General features: G+C 45.2%; 1 protein-coding gene across 1 annotated transcript in view; it reads right to left on the bottom strand.

The window, feature by feature from the left end:
• rnf123 (ring finger protein 123) overlaps positions 1 to 12,676 on the bottom strand; it is a 77,803-nt gene that overhangs the window by 59,682 nt on the left and 5,445 nt on the right. Inside the window, exons 4-5 of the mRNA XM_077013576.1 lie at positions 12,168 to 12,220; positions 9,964 to 10,048 (exon numbers count right to left, since the gene is read on the bottom strand). Of these exons, the coding sequence (XP_076869691.1) occupies positions 9,964 to 10,048; positions 12,168 to 12,220 (138 nt within the window). The remainder of the gene's footprint in view (positions 1 to 9,963; positions 10,049 to 12,167; positions 12,221 to 12,676) is intronic.

The following is a 12,676-nucleotide window of genomic DNA, read 5'->3' as shown; positions in this document are numbered from 1 at the left end:
CAAGTGTACAACTTCATGGTCACGGTTACAGAATCGCATTCATTGCACACTGGACAGAGAAGATAGTGAAAGTTTCAGAAATTACGCTTTTTCTAATAACTCACAAATTCGCATTTTGCCCTTCTACCTAACAATTCTGTCTGGGGCAGACTAGACATTCCCACCCATGCAGACATGTTCAATGCCACCCCAATGGACATGTTCAATGCCACCCCAATGGACAGGTTCAATGCCACCCCAATGGACAGGTTCAATGCCACCCCAATGGACATGTTCAATGCCACCCCAATGGACAGGTTCAATGCCACCCCAATGGACAGGTTCAATGCCACCCCAATGGACAGGTTCAATGCCACCCCAATGGACAGGTTCAATGCCACCCCAATGGACATGTTCAATGCCACCCCAATGGACAGGTTCAATGCCACTCCAGTAACCCAGTGCAGAGGTTCACTGCCACCCAAGCAGACAGGTTTGCGGTCACTGGGTGGATGAGATGTGTTTGCTTTCTGCCACTCAGTGTGCGAACTGAAGGAACATTTAATGGCCACATTCAGAGTCCTGCTTCTTCACTGTCATGTTATGAATTCACGTTCCCTTGTTTCCAAGTCAGAATCCCACCAGGCTGCTCCTAGCCCTCAGACACCGGCGGGGCGATCTGACCGGCTGGAGTCCCGCTGGCCCGGGTCCAGAGAAGAACTCGCACTCTACCAGATAATCACAGGCAGCCCTGGAGCGGCAGAGGGGAGATGGGAAGGGATAATTGGGGATGAGTTCAGTTCCCCAGGCCCCATGAGTGCAGCGAGCTGAAGTCATCTGAAAAGACATTGCAATTAAAACCAGCTGACGGGACCACGACACAAGAGGGAGGAAACACCTGGGTTCAGGTGTTGGGCAACCTCCGGGAGACCAGGTCCCTGTCCTCTTACATTACCCTGTTATCTGAATCTTAAAGTTTTAATAAACATAAGGTAACATTAATATCACAAGGCTTGATCTGACAACTAACAGAAATGGCTTAAAGCTACAGTCAGTGAGACTGAAGAGAGGCCACTCCACCTCCCCCTTCTACTGGGTTCCAGCCCCGCCTCCAAACCCCTCTCACTCCGCCTACCCACAGAGGAGGCAAGCTGTGAATGAGAACACTGCAACAAACCAAACAATAAGCAGAAATAAATCTTTTAGATTTCGTTTTAAAACCAACATACAGCTATATCATTTCAGTAAAAACAGCTAGTGCACACTTATTTCAGTGTTTACATGTTTGTTTAATAACAAACTCTCAAAGAATCAGAAACCAGCTAATGTTAGTCCAAATGCTACATCTCAGTAAAACAAGAATTGTGCTACACATTGCTACTGTAACCATTTACATGGTGTACTGTTCACCATTTTAGCTTTGTGGTTAATTTTGTTCAAAAATCAAATAAAAACTACATCTACAGGGTAATTAGCTACCTGTCAAGCAGAAATGTGACTAACTTGGCATCTGCTTGGAATCCATACAAGTCCTGCTGCTCTTTCCAACTCAGAAAAAATGCTCCGATATTCATCCTGTTTCTTTTGTATCTTGGGCTCAGTGTAGTTTTTTCTCTTTTTAGTCTCCGTTTGTCTTTATCGTGTCAACTGTTTTTGGCAAAGTAGGGATAGGCAGTTTTTCATTTATGTTGGTAGTTTGCCTTCTATTTCACACTGACAGTTTTAGCAAAAATGACAAAAACTTATTTTTCATACAAGTTACCTGCTGCTGCTTTAAAGAAAACTAATGTTACCAGGGTTCAACTCAAAACCCCATGACAAAGTCTGTTGTATAATTACAGACTATGGAAACTGCTGAAGCCATCTTCTGTAAACAGCCACTAACCGAATATCATTTAGACTACTTCATCTTATAAACACCAAGGCGACAACTAATTTTATTCGATTATTTTATTAGACACCAATTTAATGTGCTGATGACCAAGGACATTAGCCAAGCTTTATAAAATAACCCTCCCTATACTATAACTGAATTACAGAAATATCAATATCTCAGAAATGCAGAGATGTTGGGTCCAGATCTCTAGACTCTAGGCTTTTCTAATGTCAAAGTGTGCTGCTTCTAGTTTTCTTTCCTGCACTGGACTGAAAGTCTGAGTAAACACTCAACCGCCGTTTTCTGAGAGAGTCTGTTCTCCTCGTGACCAATTAAAGTTTCAATTGCAGTATCAAAAGAGAGGCAGGCAGTAACTTTCCCGGATCAATAAAACAGTCAGCGCGTGACTGAGAGAACCATTTTAGTCAGACCAGCAGAGCTGCTTTCCACAATATCTGATCCAGGAGCAACACCTGTACCACCCACGCATGCTCACTTCACCAGGACTATGTGAAGGCCACTGAATAGTCTTATTAATTCGCTTGGACTGCAATTCCTGAATGATGTCAATCAAACCCAGTTCTATTATGCTGACATTGGTATAATCCTCTTATTCTGGACACAACTAGGAGATTAAGGCATGCATCCATTTAAATCATTTCCATGTAGTGCTGAGCATAATGAGGAAAAGATAACTGATGTCTAACAATACAATACTTCAAATTAGATTTTTTAACAGGAGAAAATCTAATGCCTTTTTCAATAGTTTGGACTAGCTGCCACTGATTATAATTCCTTTATAACTGAATGATGATTCTCAAAAACAAAAGAACAAAAAGCAAAAAGCACAAATGGAGAATGCAAGTTTTTCCGGAACCTTCCAGAGCGCATACAAATGTTTCCCTGTGCTCGCTTCCTACTCGAGGCGCAAGTGCAGAAATCGCCGCCCCATGGCTCGCTCGATATTGAGCCGGCGACTTTCATCTCTGCCTGCACTCTGCTCGACACCTGCCGGCCAGCCATCGCCATGGAAACCCTCTCGCCGCACCAACTACCACCTTCATCACACCTTTTCCCAGGCGGCGCCGGAGGAGTCAGAGGTCACTCACAGCCATGGCCGAAAGGTGCCGGGAAGAAACAGCGGCGCAAAGCAGCCAGACCTTCGCAGAAGACCCAAGTCCTGGTTTGGAGGCACGTCCCTCCAAACTCAAACTCAGATCTTCTCAAAAAGCTTAAAGACTTCAAGCAAACCTGAAGTCAAGTGTTTAAACAGGAAATCTAGAAATCTAAACAGTCTACCAACACCACTCTAATTATCAAGATTATCACACCTTATCGCATAAAATGAATAGTAATGCTATGAAGTAAATGAATTTGTGATCAACAAAAGTCACTCAGTTCAGCGGAGTCAGGGGCAGTCATAGAAATGTGCTCTTAATAAACACTACGGCAGGGGTTTCTGACCTTAAGGGCAGAAAACAGCAGCATTTTTTATGTTTACTCTATCTGGCTCTAAGGCGAAAATGGTTCAAGGAGAAGCACATATCTGTGAAAATGTACTTCTGCTTAAAGTACAAATGTGTGTTCAGGTATTTAGGACAAACTAAGAACTTTTTCCATTTAATACTTCAATTCCTTATGCTTATCATATTATTGATGTATTTAACTGATTATTTTTGGTATATCAATACAAGTAAGTTTTAAGTGTTGCAAAGTCAAAAAGCTGTTTACCACACCACCAAGAACTCTATGTCAGCTGAACCAAGACATATGTATTTAAATGCCTTACTATGACAAAACCTGCTCCAATTCTTATTTACAATTATTCAAACAGACTAAATAGACAGAAACAAACCGCTTTCTGAATGAACACGGAGGTTTAGGGGGGAACTGACGCCGCACTTTCCACCAGTTTGCATCGTGCACTTCCCTTTATTGGTTTAAACTAAAACCGCAAACATGCCAGAAAGCTGTTGCGTGGTTGACCACACAGCAAATAAGCCTGATTTAAGGTTTCGTTCGTCCAAGATCCAAAACAGAGCCAAAAAGCGTCATAGTTGGCTTAAAGCTAGACAAGGGGGCTGACGGGCCACAGAGACTTTATGGTATCCTACCAGTACATTTGTGTGTGTGCTACATACAAACCTGGATCTGAGAATTTAATGTTAAATGTAGGTATCCTATTCCCCAGATACATTCCTTTAGCTAATATGATTAAGCTCTCAATATTCCAGCTATGGTAGCCTGCTAGCTACAAAAGTTCCCTCGGTGGAGGGTAATGATAATAGTATAGGTGATAATACACTCACCGGCCTCTTTATTAGGTACACATGTCCAACTGCTCATTAACACAAACGTAAAATCAGCCAATCACATGGCAGCAACTCAATGTATTTAGGCATGTAGACATGGCCAAGACGATCTGCTGCAGTTCAAACCGAGCATCAGAATGGGGAAGAAAGGTGATGTAAGTGACTTTGAGCGTTGAATGGTTGTTGGTGCCAGACGGGCTGGTCTGAGTATTTCAGAAACTGCTGATCTACTGGGATTTTCACACACAACGATCTCTAGGGTTTTGTTGCTGACCATGTGCATCCCTTTATGACCACAGTGTACCCATCCTCTGATGGCTACTTCCACCAGGATAACACACCATGTCATAAAGTGCAAATCATCTCATACTGGTTCTTGAACACCACAATGAGGTCACTGTACTTGAATGGCCTCCAAAGTCACCAGATCTCAATCCAATAGAGCACCTTTGGGAGGTGATGGAACAGAAGATTCACATCATGGATGTGCAGCCGACAAATCTGCAGGACCTGTGTGATGCTATCATGTCAATATGGACCAGACTCTCTGAGGAATGTTTTCAGTACATTGTTGAATCTATGCCACAAAGAACTATGGCAGTTTTAAAGCCAAAAGAGGGTCCAACCCAATACTAGCAATGTGCAACTAATAAAGTGGCTGGTGAGTGTATGTAACAGTACAGCTGTACCCGAGCGTTTCAATCATGACAATAGCACAATGACAAGCTGATATTATATAACAATGCAGACATGCATGCATCATATATATATGAGATTCAGATTGATACGGGATTTCAATAATACTAGTGCTAATAATAACACCACACCCAGCACAAGTATAGCTCTCAACTGGAAGTCAACAAGGAATAAGGTGTCTTCTGTCACACTCCCTACTCTTCATTAAGGATTTTCCTCCGGATTTTAGGTGCCAAGCAGAGCAGTTAACTTTTCGTGTCTCCTTCTGAAAATAGAGCAGGTGTTTTTCCTGCCTGGGTGCAAGATAAGAGTATAACACAGATAAGACAGTTGTGTTGCTCAGAGACATTGGCTGTTTTCCCAACGCAACCCATTTGTTTTAGCAGGCCTGTACGCACTAGACTAGACTGTGAGGGTCACTGGAGCAGATACAGCAACACGCACCCAAAGAGCAAAAGACGGGATGAATGATGAAATAAATCAATAAGGATGCAAACTAGTAAGAAAGCAAAATAACAACTAACTGGTCTAAGCTGCAGAGCAACCTGCAGTAGCTCCTCAAATATAAGGACATGTCGTTATTTTCCATGGATTGTAGCTTGAATCAAAGGGATGAAAAACTAATTTTCTTTAATCAAAAGGCATCTTTTGAAGCTGTAAGAATGGTTCTATAGGCTAGAGAAACGGCTACGACCGACTCGCCATTTATCAGCAACACACGAAGGGGAGAGGTGAGATAAGGGAGAGGTGAAACAGAGCCTGAGCGTGCTGGCATTAAGATGGGAGGAGGAATCCTAGCGCAGTTTGAGAAGATAAGAGAACACGAGCCAAACCTTTCTGCCATGTTCTGTGCGGCTCAACCTTCACGGGCTGATTTATACACACACAAGCTTAGCTCTCCCAACGAATCCCGAGGACGTAAATTCGGAGGGAGAACACCACTGAATCCCAAATACGTGCGTCCAAGACCGGCATACCAAGTAAATCTCATTATGCCTGGCCTGTGTGTGGCTGGTGGTTCCCCACAGCCCTCGTGAAGGAGACAACTTGGCCAGGTATGGTGTCATGGTGCAGTCTCTTCCGCACAGCCCAAACACCCTGTGACGAGCCAGGCGCTCGGCTCTCAGCACACAGCTGTGTTTCCCTGGTTCCGTGACCTGCGGGAAGTTTATTTTTAGCAGGACTCGCATTTCATTTCTCACGCTTTGACAGCCACTCAATGACAGTACTCTTTATTCCCAAACGCGCCTCGGGCAAGGCAATATGAGGGAGACTGGGAGAGATATGCCCTCCTTCAAAAAACAGATGGACCGCAAGACCGATGGCAAAATAAAGGGATGAGCGGGCTCTTAAATGGTGCCTTCCAAACCCTTATTTCACCACATGGTAGATGTCTGAACGTGCCTCCGACCGAGGGCGGAAAAACAACACCGGAGAGGAAGCAAGCAGAATAAAGCCTCAAGGTAAAGCAAGTGCTCTTTGTTTGAATGCTTTCCCACTAATCACTAAAGCCGCTGTAAGCGATAAATTAAGAAAGCTAGTTAAACTGTCTTTATATCCTGATAAGTGTCACTAACACAGTCGCCCTCAGCAAAAACGAAAGCCAAAGTAACTGCCATGGGCTCTACAATCAGCACAAAAAAAATATTGATCCTTCTTGAATTGATATATTAGCCAATCAAGAAGATGCTCCACAAGGAGCCCGCCCTCCCCGCCTGCCTGTTACTACGGGACGGAAACGCAAGCCGGGCACTAACGAAGGGAGTGGCTTCAGAGAAACGTGTGGATAGCAGGCATTGGACAGAAGGAAGGTGGCAGAAATGTGGTTAAAGTTAAGAAGAGCTGTTCACTTTTACTAGCTTTAAGCAGCCTTAGCATGTACAAATAGTAACCACTTATGGTGTTAGACATTAAAAGGTCTTTCTTAGAGACTTAAGAAAACCCATTTTGATGAGTACTCCCATTTACATTTTACTTTATTTGTTGAATTTCATAGGGCAGAGGTGATTCTTTTAGGAAAGTAATTTGATGTTGATTTCATACTGAGCAACATACAGGAGGTGTCTGACAAGAAAAGCTTCAGTGATGTTTTCTGTAACAGGAACCTAGAACAGTCCTCCCACGATGAGGTGTAGCCGGGCCGTGAAGCATGCATCATCGGGCAACTGCAAGCCCTGTCTGGACTATTTCTTTAGCCTGGAACCTAATCAGCAGGCAACAAGTCAATGGAACGGCTAGCAAACATGCCATCAATTCAAGACGAAACACAGCCATGGCGGTCTGCCGTGACAACTTCAGAAGAGGACGTGATCCGAGCCTGCTTTTCGACCCAGAGAGGCGCACGGCCAGGGCACGCAAGGGTACCTAAAACTGAAAGTAAAATGCAAATTGCCCCGCCTATCGCTCAAGCCTCCAGTGGTCATCTGCGTAAGCATTACACGTTACGGAAACCATCCTGCTGATCTGCGGAGCGTGTGTGGTCCCTTCAGAAGGCTCTCATCTGCATATGGCATAGCAGCATCACTGTGGGTCTGGTTCTTCCTCCCCCACGAGATCTTCAAAGACTCAGCTAGGTGTGGGGGTGACACTACAGCCTCGTTCGTCTCCTGTTCCGTTCACTGTAATCTGACGTCAAGCTCAGTTCCCTGGCCAAGTGACTCCATTGCACATGTCAAACTGCAATCTACTTTAGAAATATTTTAAATACAGAACAGTGTTAATCCACAGAGGCAGAGGCCAGCAGAACAGCTGTCTGCTCTTTTCTGAATATAGTTGCTTTTAATATGTTCCATGTACCACTTTCAATACACAATACATTGTTTGCATATTTATGAAATGCAAATGCTTCATTTGCATACTATTAAATCAACACTGCTTAGTAGAGTAATGTTAATTGAAATACTGTTCACAAATGCTCTCAACTCAGAAGAACTACATCCCTTTTGAGTTTGACTTCTTTCAGCCTCCCAGTGATGCAATCAGAATCCCTTGGGCACATTAGCAAACTCAAAACAGTCCCAAATGGTGGCAGTAGAAATAGTGTTCTGCACAATGCAGAACAGACAGAAGCAGTTTTTCAGGAGTTGGTGAGAGCTACTAAAACGTGCCAGTACATGACTTCCCGACAAGAGTGATCCCTCATATGTTACCTTTCGGTAATGGAGTCCTGCAACTACGCATGAACCAAGTTATGAAAAGAAAAAATTAAGTAAGAAAGTGGGTCGAATCAAGACTTTGGAGAAATAAACAGTGCCTCGGTTTGGATAAAAAGTCATGATAACCAAAAGGTTCCTATAATTGTAGTTTCCTGTACCAATGGGAAGTGTGCTTGGCAGAACCAAGGGAGTAATTTCAAATGACAACAATGCAAAATACAAAATAGCTGAAAAAGAGTTTGACTCCACTCAACACCCCCACAACCCACACTAGAACAATGAGAAAGTTCTAGTACACAATCTCCTCCAATGAGAACGAAGAAAAAACAAACCTACTATCGGCGCCAGACCTACAGAACCTCCTTAATTTGAACTGAAGCTGAACTGAACCTCCTCAAAGAGTCCGGGTGGGTAATCCACACGTTCACTCGGAGAACCCAGTAAAACGGCCCTGATCAAGTGCAGGTCCCATAGGCCCGTTTGCCTTCATCAACTAAAACAGCAATTCTGGCTGAGCCAATCGGAACGGCAGGCAAAAGACAGACTCACAAGGCACGCGGAAGGCGCGAAACAAAACAGCACGCAGGAACAAAGCCCAGGGGAAGAGGATGGCACCGCGGGACGGCGCTCGGCACCAAACCCCAAACACACGTCAATGTAACACCACAGATTTATTAAGGTTTCTGTGTTTCCCTTGCCTCATGTTAAAGTTACCAAAGTAGAAACAGCCAATCAGACACTCTGAATTTCAGGCTCCAGAAAACTGACTGAATTATGCAACGAGTTAATACAGATCACAAGCATATGGGTTAACGTTGCATCACCTCTACATGATTAAAAGATCTTTTTTAGCATCCAGTGTTAAAACGACATCGGATTTGGGTGGTTTTAAATACCAAAAAAGCAGGGGGTGCTCAAAAACATGGTGCAGAAACATCTAAATGCACTGAAAAGCGAACCCACGAGGGAATCCAAATGAAAACAGCAGCCTGCAGCACGCGGCCCTCCAAACACAAGCAGAATGACCAGTAATAAACACTGCGGTGCTGTAAATGTGAAGGTGGAGAATGTGTCAAATTCCCAGCAGTTACCCGTGGATGGTTTTGTTAAGTCTGACGCGAGCACTGAAACGGACAGCAGCCTTCAGGCTCTGGCGCTGATGTTTTCCAGACAGAGCATGACCTTACGGATGACAGCACCGCCGCCCACCGCCACGTTTCCCCTAACATTTCGAGAGCGTTTGTAGGTCAGCTGAAGGACATAGGAGGGAAGGGCTGGACCTGAAGACCGGGGGGGGGGGGGGGGGGGGGGGGGTGGAGGGGATTGGGATCGTCTGGGCTAGAGAGGAGCCTCTTTTAGAGATGTACGTCTTGAGCTGTCCGACTAAAAATGAGTGTGACTTGAGGTCAGTAGGTGATCCCTCATCCTGGCCAAGCTAACACATCCCCTGCACACACACCCACACACACACACACCCACACACACACACACACACACACACACACACACACACACACAAAGGAGGAGGCAAAATACACACCAGACCACAGAGAGGTTGCAGACGGGGCTTCTGGAGACCAGGCCACCACGCTTGTTCACAAGAGCAAATCATACACGAATGTGACCACGACTTCGTCCTCAGAGCCATTAGCGCATGATAATCGGCTGGAAAGAAAGCCGACCTCTGGAACAGACCGGAGCATGATGTGATAAATGCTCCAAGACATTATCTCCTGTTCGGGGGGAGGCATACTAACTGACCTGGACGGGGACGGGGGGCTATGTCTCATTCCTCAAACGAGAGAAAAAAAAAAAAACAGCCTTCGGGGCAACTGGTGCTCCAGGAATAGCAGCCTCAGTAGATATATCTGTCTGGGGTAACCCACTGGCCTCCCACCACCCGGGAACTGGGCACCGTAATGAGAAAAGCGGGTCAAGGACTTACCCTTGCCTGTTGGAGTCCACCAGGACGCGCACCAGAATCCCCGTAACTGCTACCAATATGGGGTAGTGGTCCACGCTCTCCAGCCCTGCGGACACATGGAAATGGGTCGAGCTCAAGAGGCTGAGAGAGATCCAGTATCAGTTCGGTTCAGCCCGTCAATGAAGGATCTACCCGACACAAAACTTGCAATAAGCGTAAATGAAAATATGAAAAGATGGATGCTCGCCCTCCTGATCAGAAGAACCGTCTTCTTAGACGGGGGTGGCATTTTTCTAGAACATTGTTAGCTTAGAATGTTCTCATATCATTCTACATGGCGGGTCAATACTGGACTATGTTGAGGTAAGACTCATATGCCTGAAGTGTGTACTTTCACATTCAGAGCCCTTTAGCTGAGGGTCTTTTCCAGATCGACTCACAGAAGTGTTTTGTCTGCTCATAAATCAGTTATCCTTAGTGAAGGTCCATAAAGACTAGAGACCCACTGCCAAAGGCACGAGACAGTGAGAGTACAGCACAGAAGAGAGACTACAAGCCGCTTTTTTAATGTATTAACTTAAATAGGAGGTTTTTCAGACAAGGCTTTGAAACCACAATGTTCATTTCACCATCTTGGTGCTATGGCAGTTTTCGCAAGGGAGAGCTTCGGAAGCCTGGAGACCACTGAACCTGCACCATTGGGGACTCGTAGTAAAACCCGACAATGGTGCAGAACTCGTCAAACTCCTGAGTGTCTTCTCTGGAGAAAAATGCACACACCCGAGGAAGATTCCCAGGCAGGACACGGATATAACATGACGGCTGTTACCTACTGTCCGCAGGACCTCCACTGAGCATTTACAAGCATTTACATACCTGTCTTGACCCACTAAGCTCTTGCGTCTCCAGTGGCATTTCCTATGGTAATGCTATCTGGATACACTGTGCCAAAACAGACCATATTTACGCTGTCTAAACTGTGGGTTGTATTAAAGGCCCACGTCAGGCCAAAATTACTGACAATAAATGAAAACCACCCAGGGGACAGCAACCGGTACACAAATGAAATTATGTAAATGGCTCTCACTACATCCTGTTTACCATTAGCATATGAATAAATAGATTTCTTTTAAAAGGCTTATAAGAGCCGAACGAGACTCCAGATGCCTACTGATCACTTGCATTAAAATGCAAAGCAGAAAAAAATAAATAAAGTAAGAAAAGAAATAAATAACAGTTCTCCTCATCGGCAGTATCTACCATCATGGCAGCACGGGCTCAGACTGGGCGGGTGACCCAAATTCATGCATTATGAATCTCATCATTCCACATTGGCATGTCTGAAAAATTGGCCCTCTGGGTGTAGGATAACCTCAGCCCCCTTCTGTCTAAACAGAATTATGGTGTCACACCAACCCCTTCTGTATCCTGCTCTCCCGCGTCCGTCAGACGTCCTGTCTAGCTTTCAGGACACGTCTTCGCAGGGGTTTCCAGAGAGGAAACGACGAAAACAACCGCACAGACACGGAGGGGCCGTCTGAAGGGCCAACACGGCAGCAGTCGTAAGGTACGAGAGAGGCCACCAAACTCAAACCATGCTTTAGCCTCAGCACATAAACCTCATTCAATCGATTAGCCTGGACCGGTACATATGATGGGTTTGAGATGTCCAACAGATGGCCAAATGTATTCACTCACCTATCCAAATGATCAGAATCAGGTGTTACAATCACGTCCATGGCCACAGGTGTATAAAATTAAGCATCTAGACATGCAAATTACAAACATTTGTGAAAGAATGGGTCGCTATCAGGAGCTCAGTGAATTCCAGTGTGGAACTGTGATAGGATGCCTGTGCAACAAATCCAGTCGTGTCAGCCATATTATGAAAATGGAAGTGTTTGTGAACGACAGAAACTGAGCCACAAAGTGGTGGGCCACGTAAACTGACAGGGCAAATGCTGAAGCGCATAGTGTGAAGAGGTCATCAACTTTCTGCACCACAGACATCCAAACTTCATGTGGCTACATGTGTTCTAGCTGCAAAGTGTGCATATTGAACACTATGGATTAGGAATGGGATGTCACTTAAGCTCTTATGTGAGTCAAGACAGGTGAGCGAATACTTTTGGCAATATAGTGTGTGTGTGTGTGTGCAACTGTGAACCACATTTTGGAGTATGCAAAAAGATATGCCTTTTCTGACGTTCACATGACTGAGTTACCTGGGAGACGGAGGTTGACCACCCGGTCGAACCACCCGGTCGAACAGGTTTCTCTCGGCGGTCACTCGATTCAGCACCTGGTTCAGCAGCTGGGTGGGGAGGGACACACACCACACACACACACACACACACACACACACACACAAAGGTTTATTATTATCATCCCAGCGGCGCAAACACTCTCCACGAGGCTCCTTCCATTCACCACACCCTCCTGCACTCGCGGTAAAGTGCACGTGAAAGCTTGCAGGAGTGGCGTCCAGATGAATCGGTGAGTGTCGTCCAGATGAATGTAGATACAGCACAGAGCTCCTCTATCACAAAACTTGCGCATTAGCGGAAAGTGCTAACAGCCCAGGTTGAAAGCGACACGAGCAGCCCAGGTGTTCAGTAAAAGCACGACAGGTTCAAAATTCATGAACAGGTTGAAATATCAATGTGCTCCTTCTCTGGTAATGCGGCAGGGTGCGTAACAAGGGAGGGATTAAGAGAATCTGGTGCCATATGTT

This window comes from Brachyhypopomus gauderio, chromosome 1 (assembly GCF_052324685.1).
Source record: "Brachyhypopomus gauderio isolate BG-103 chromosome 1, BGAUD_0.2, whole genome shotgun sequence".
In the NCBI taxonomy this organism is placed as follows: Eukaryota; Metazoa; Chordata; class Actinopteri; order Gymnotiformes; family Hypopomidae; genus Brachyhypopomus; species Brachyhypopomus gauderio.
This window is presented reverse-complemented; position numbering and strand designations above follow the sequence as displayed.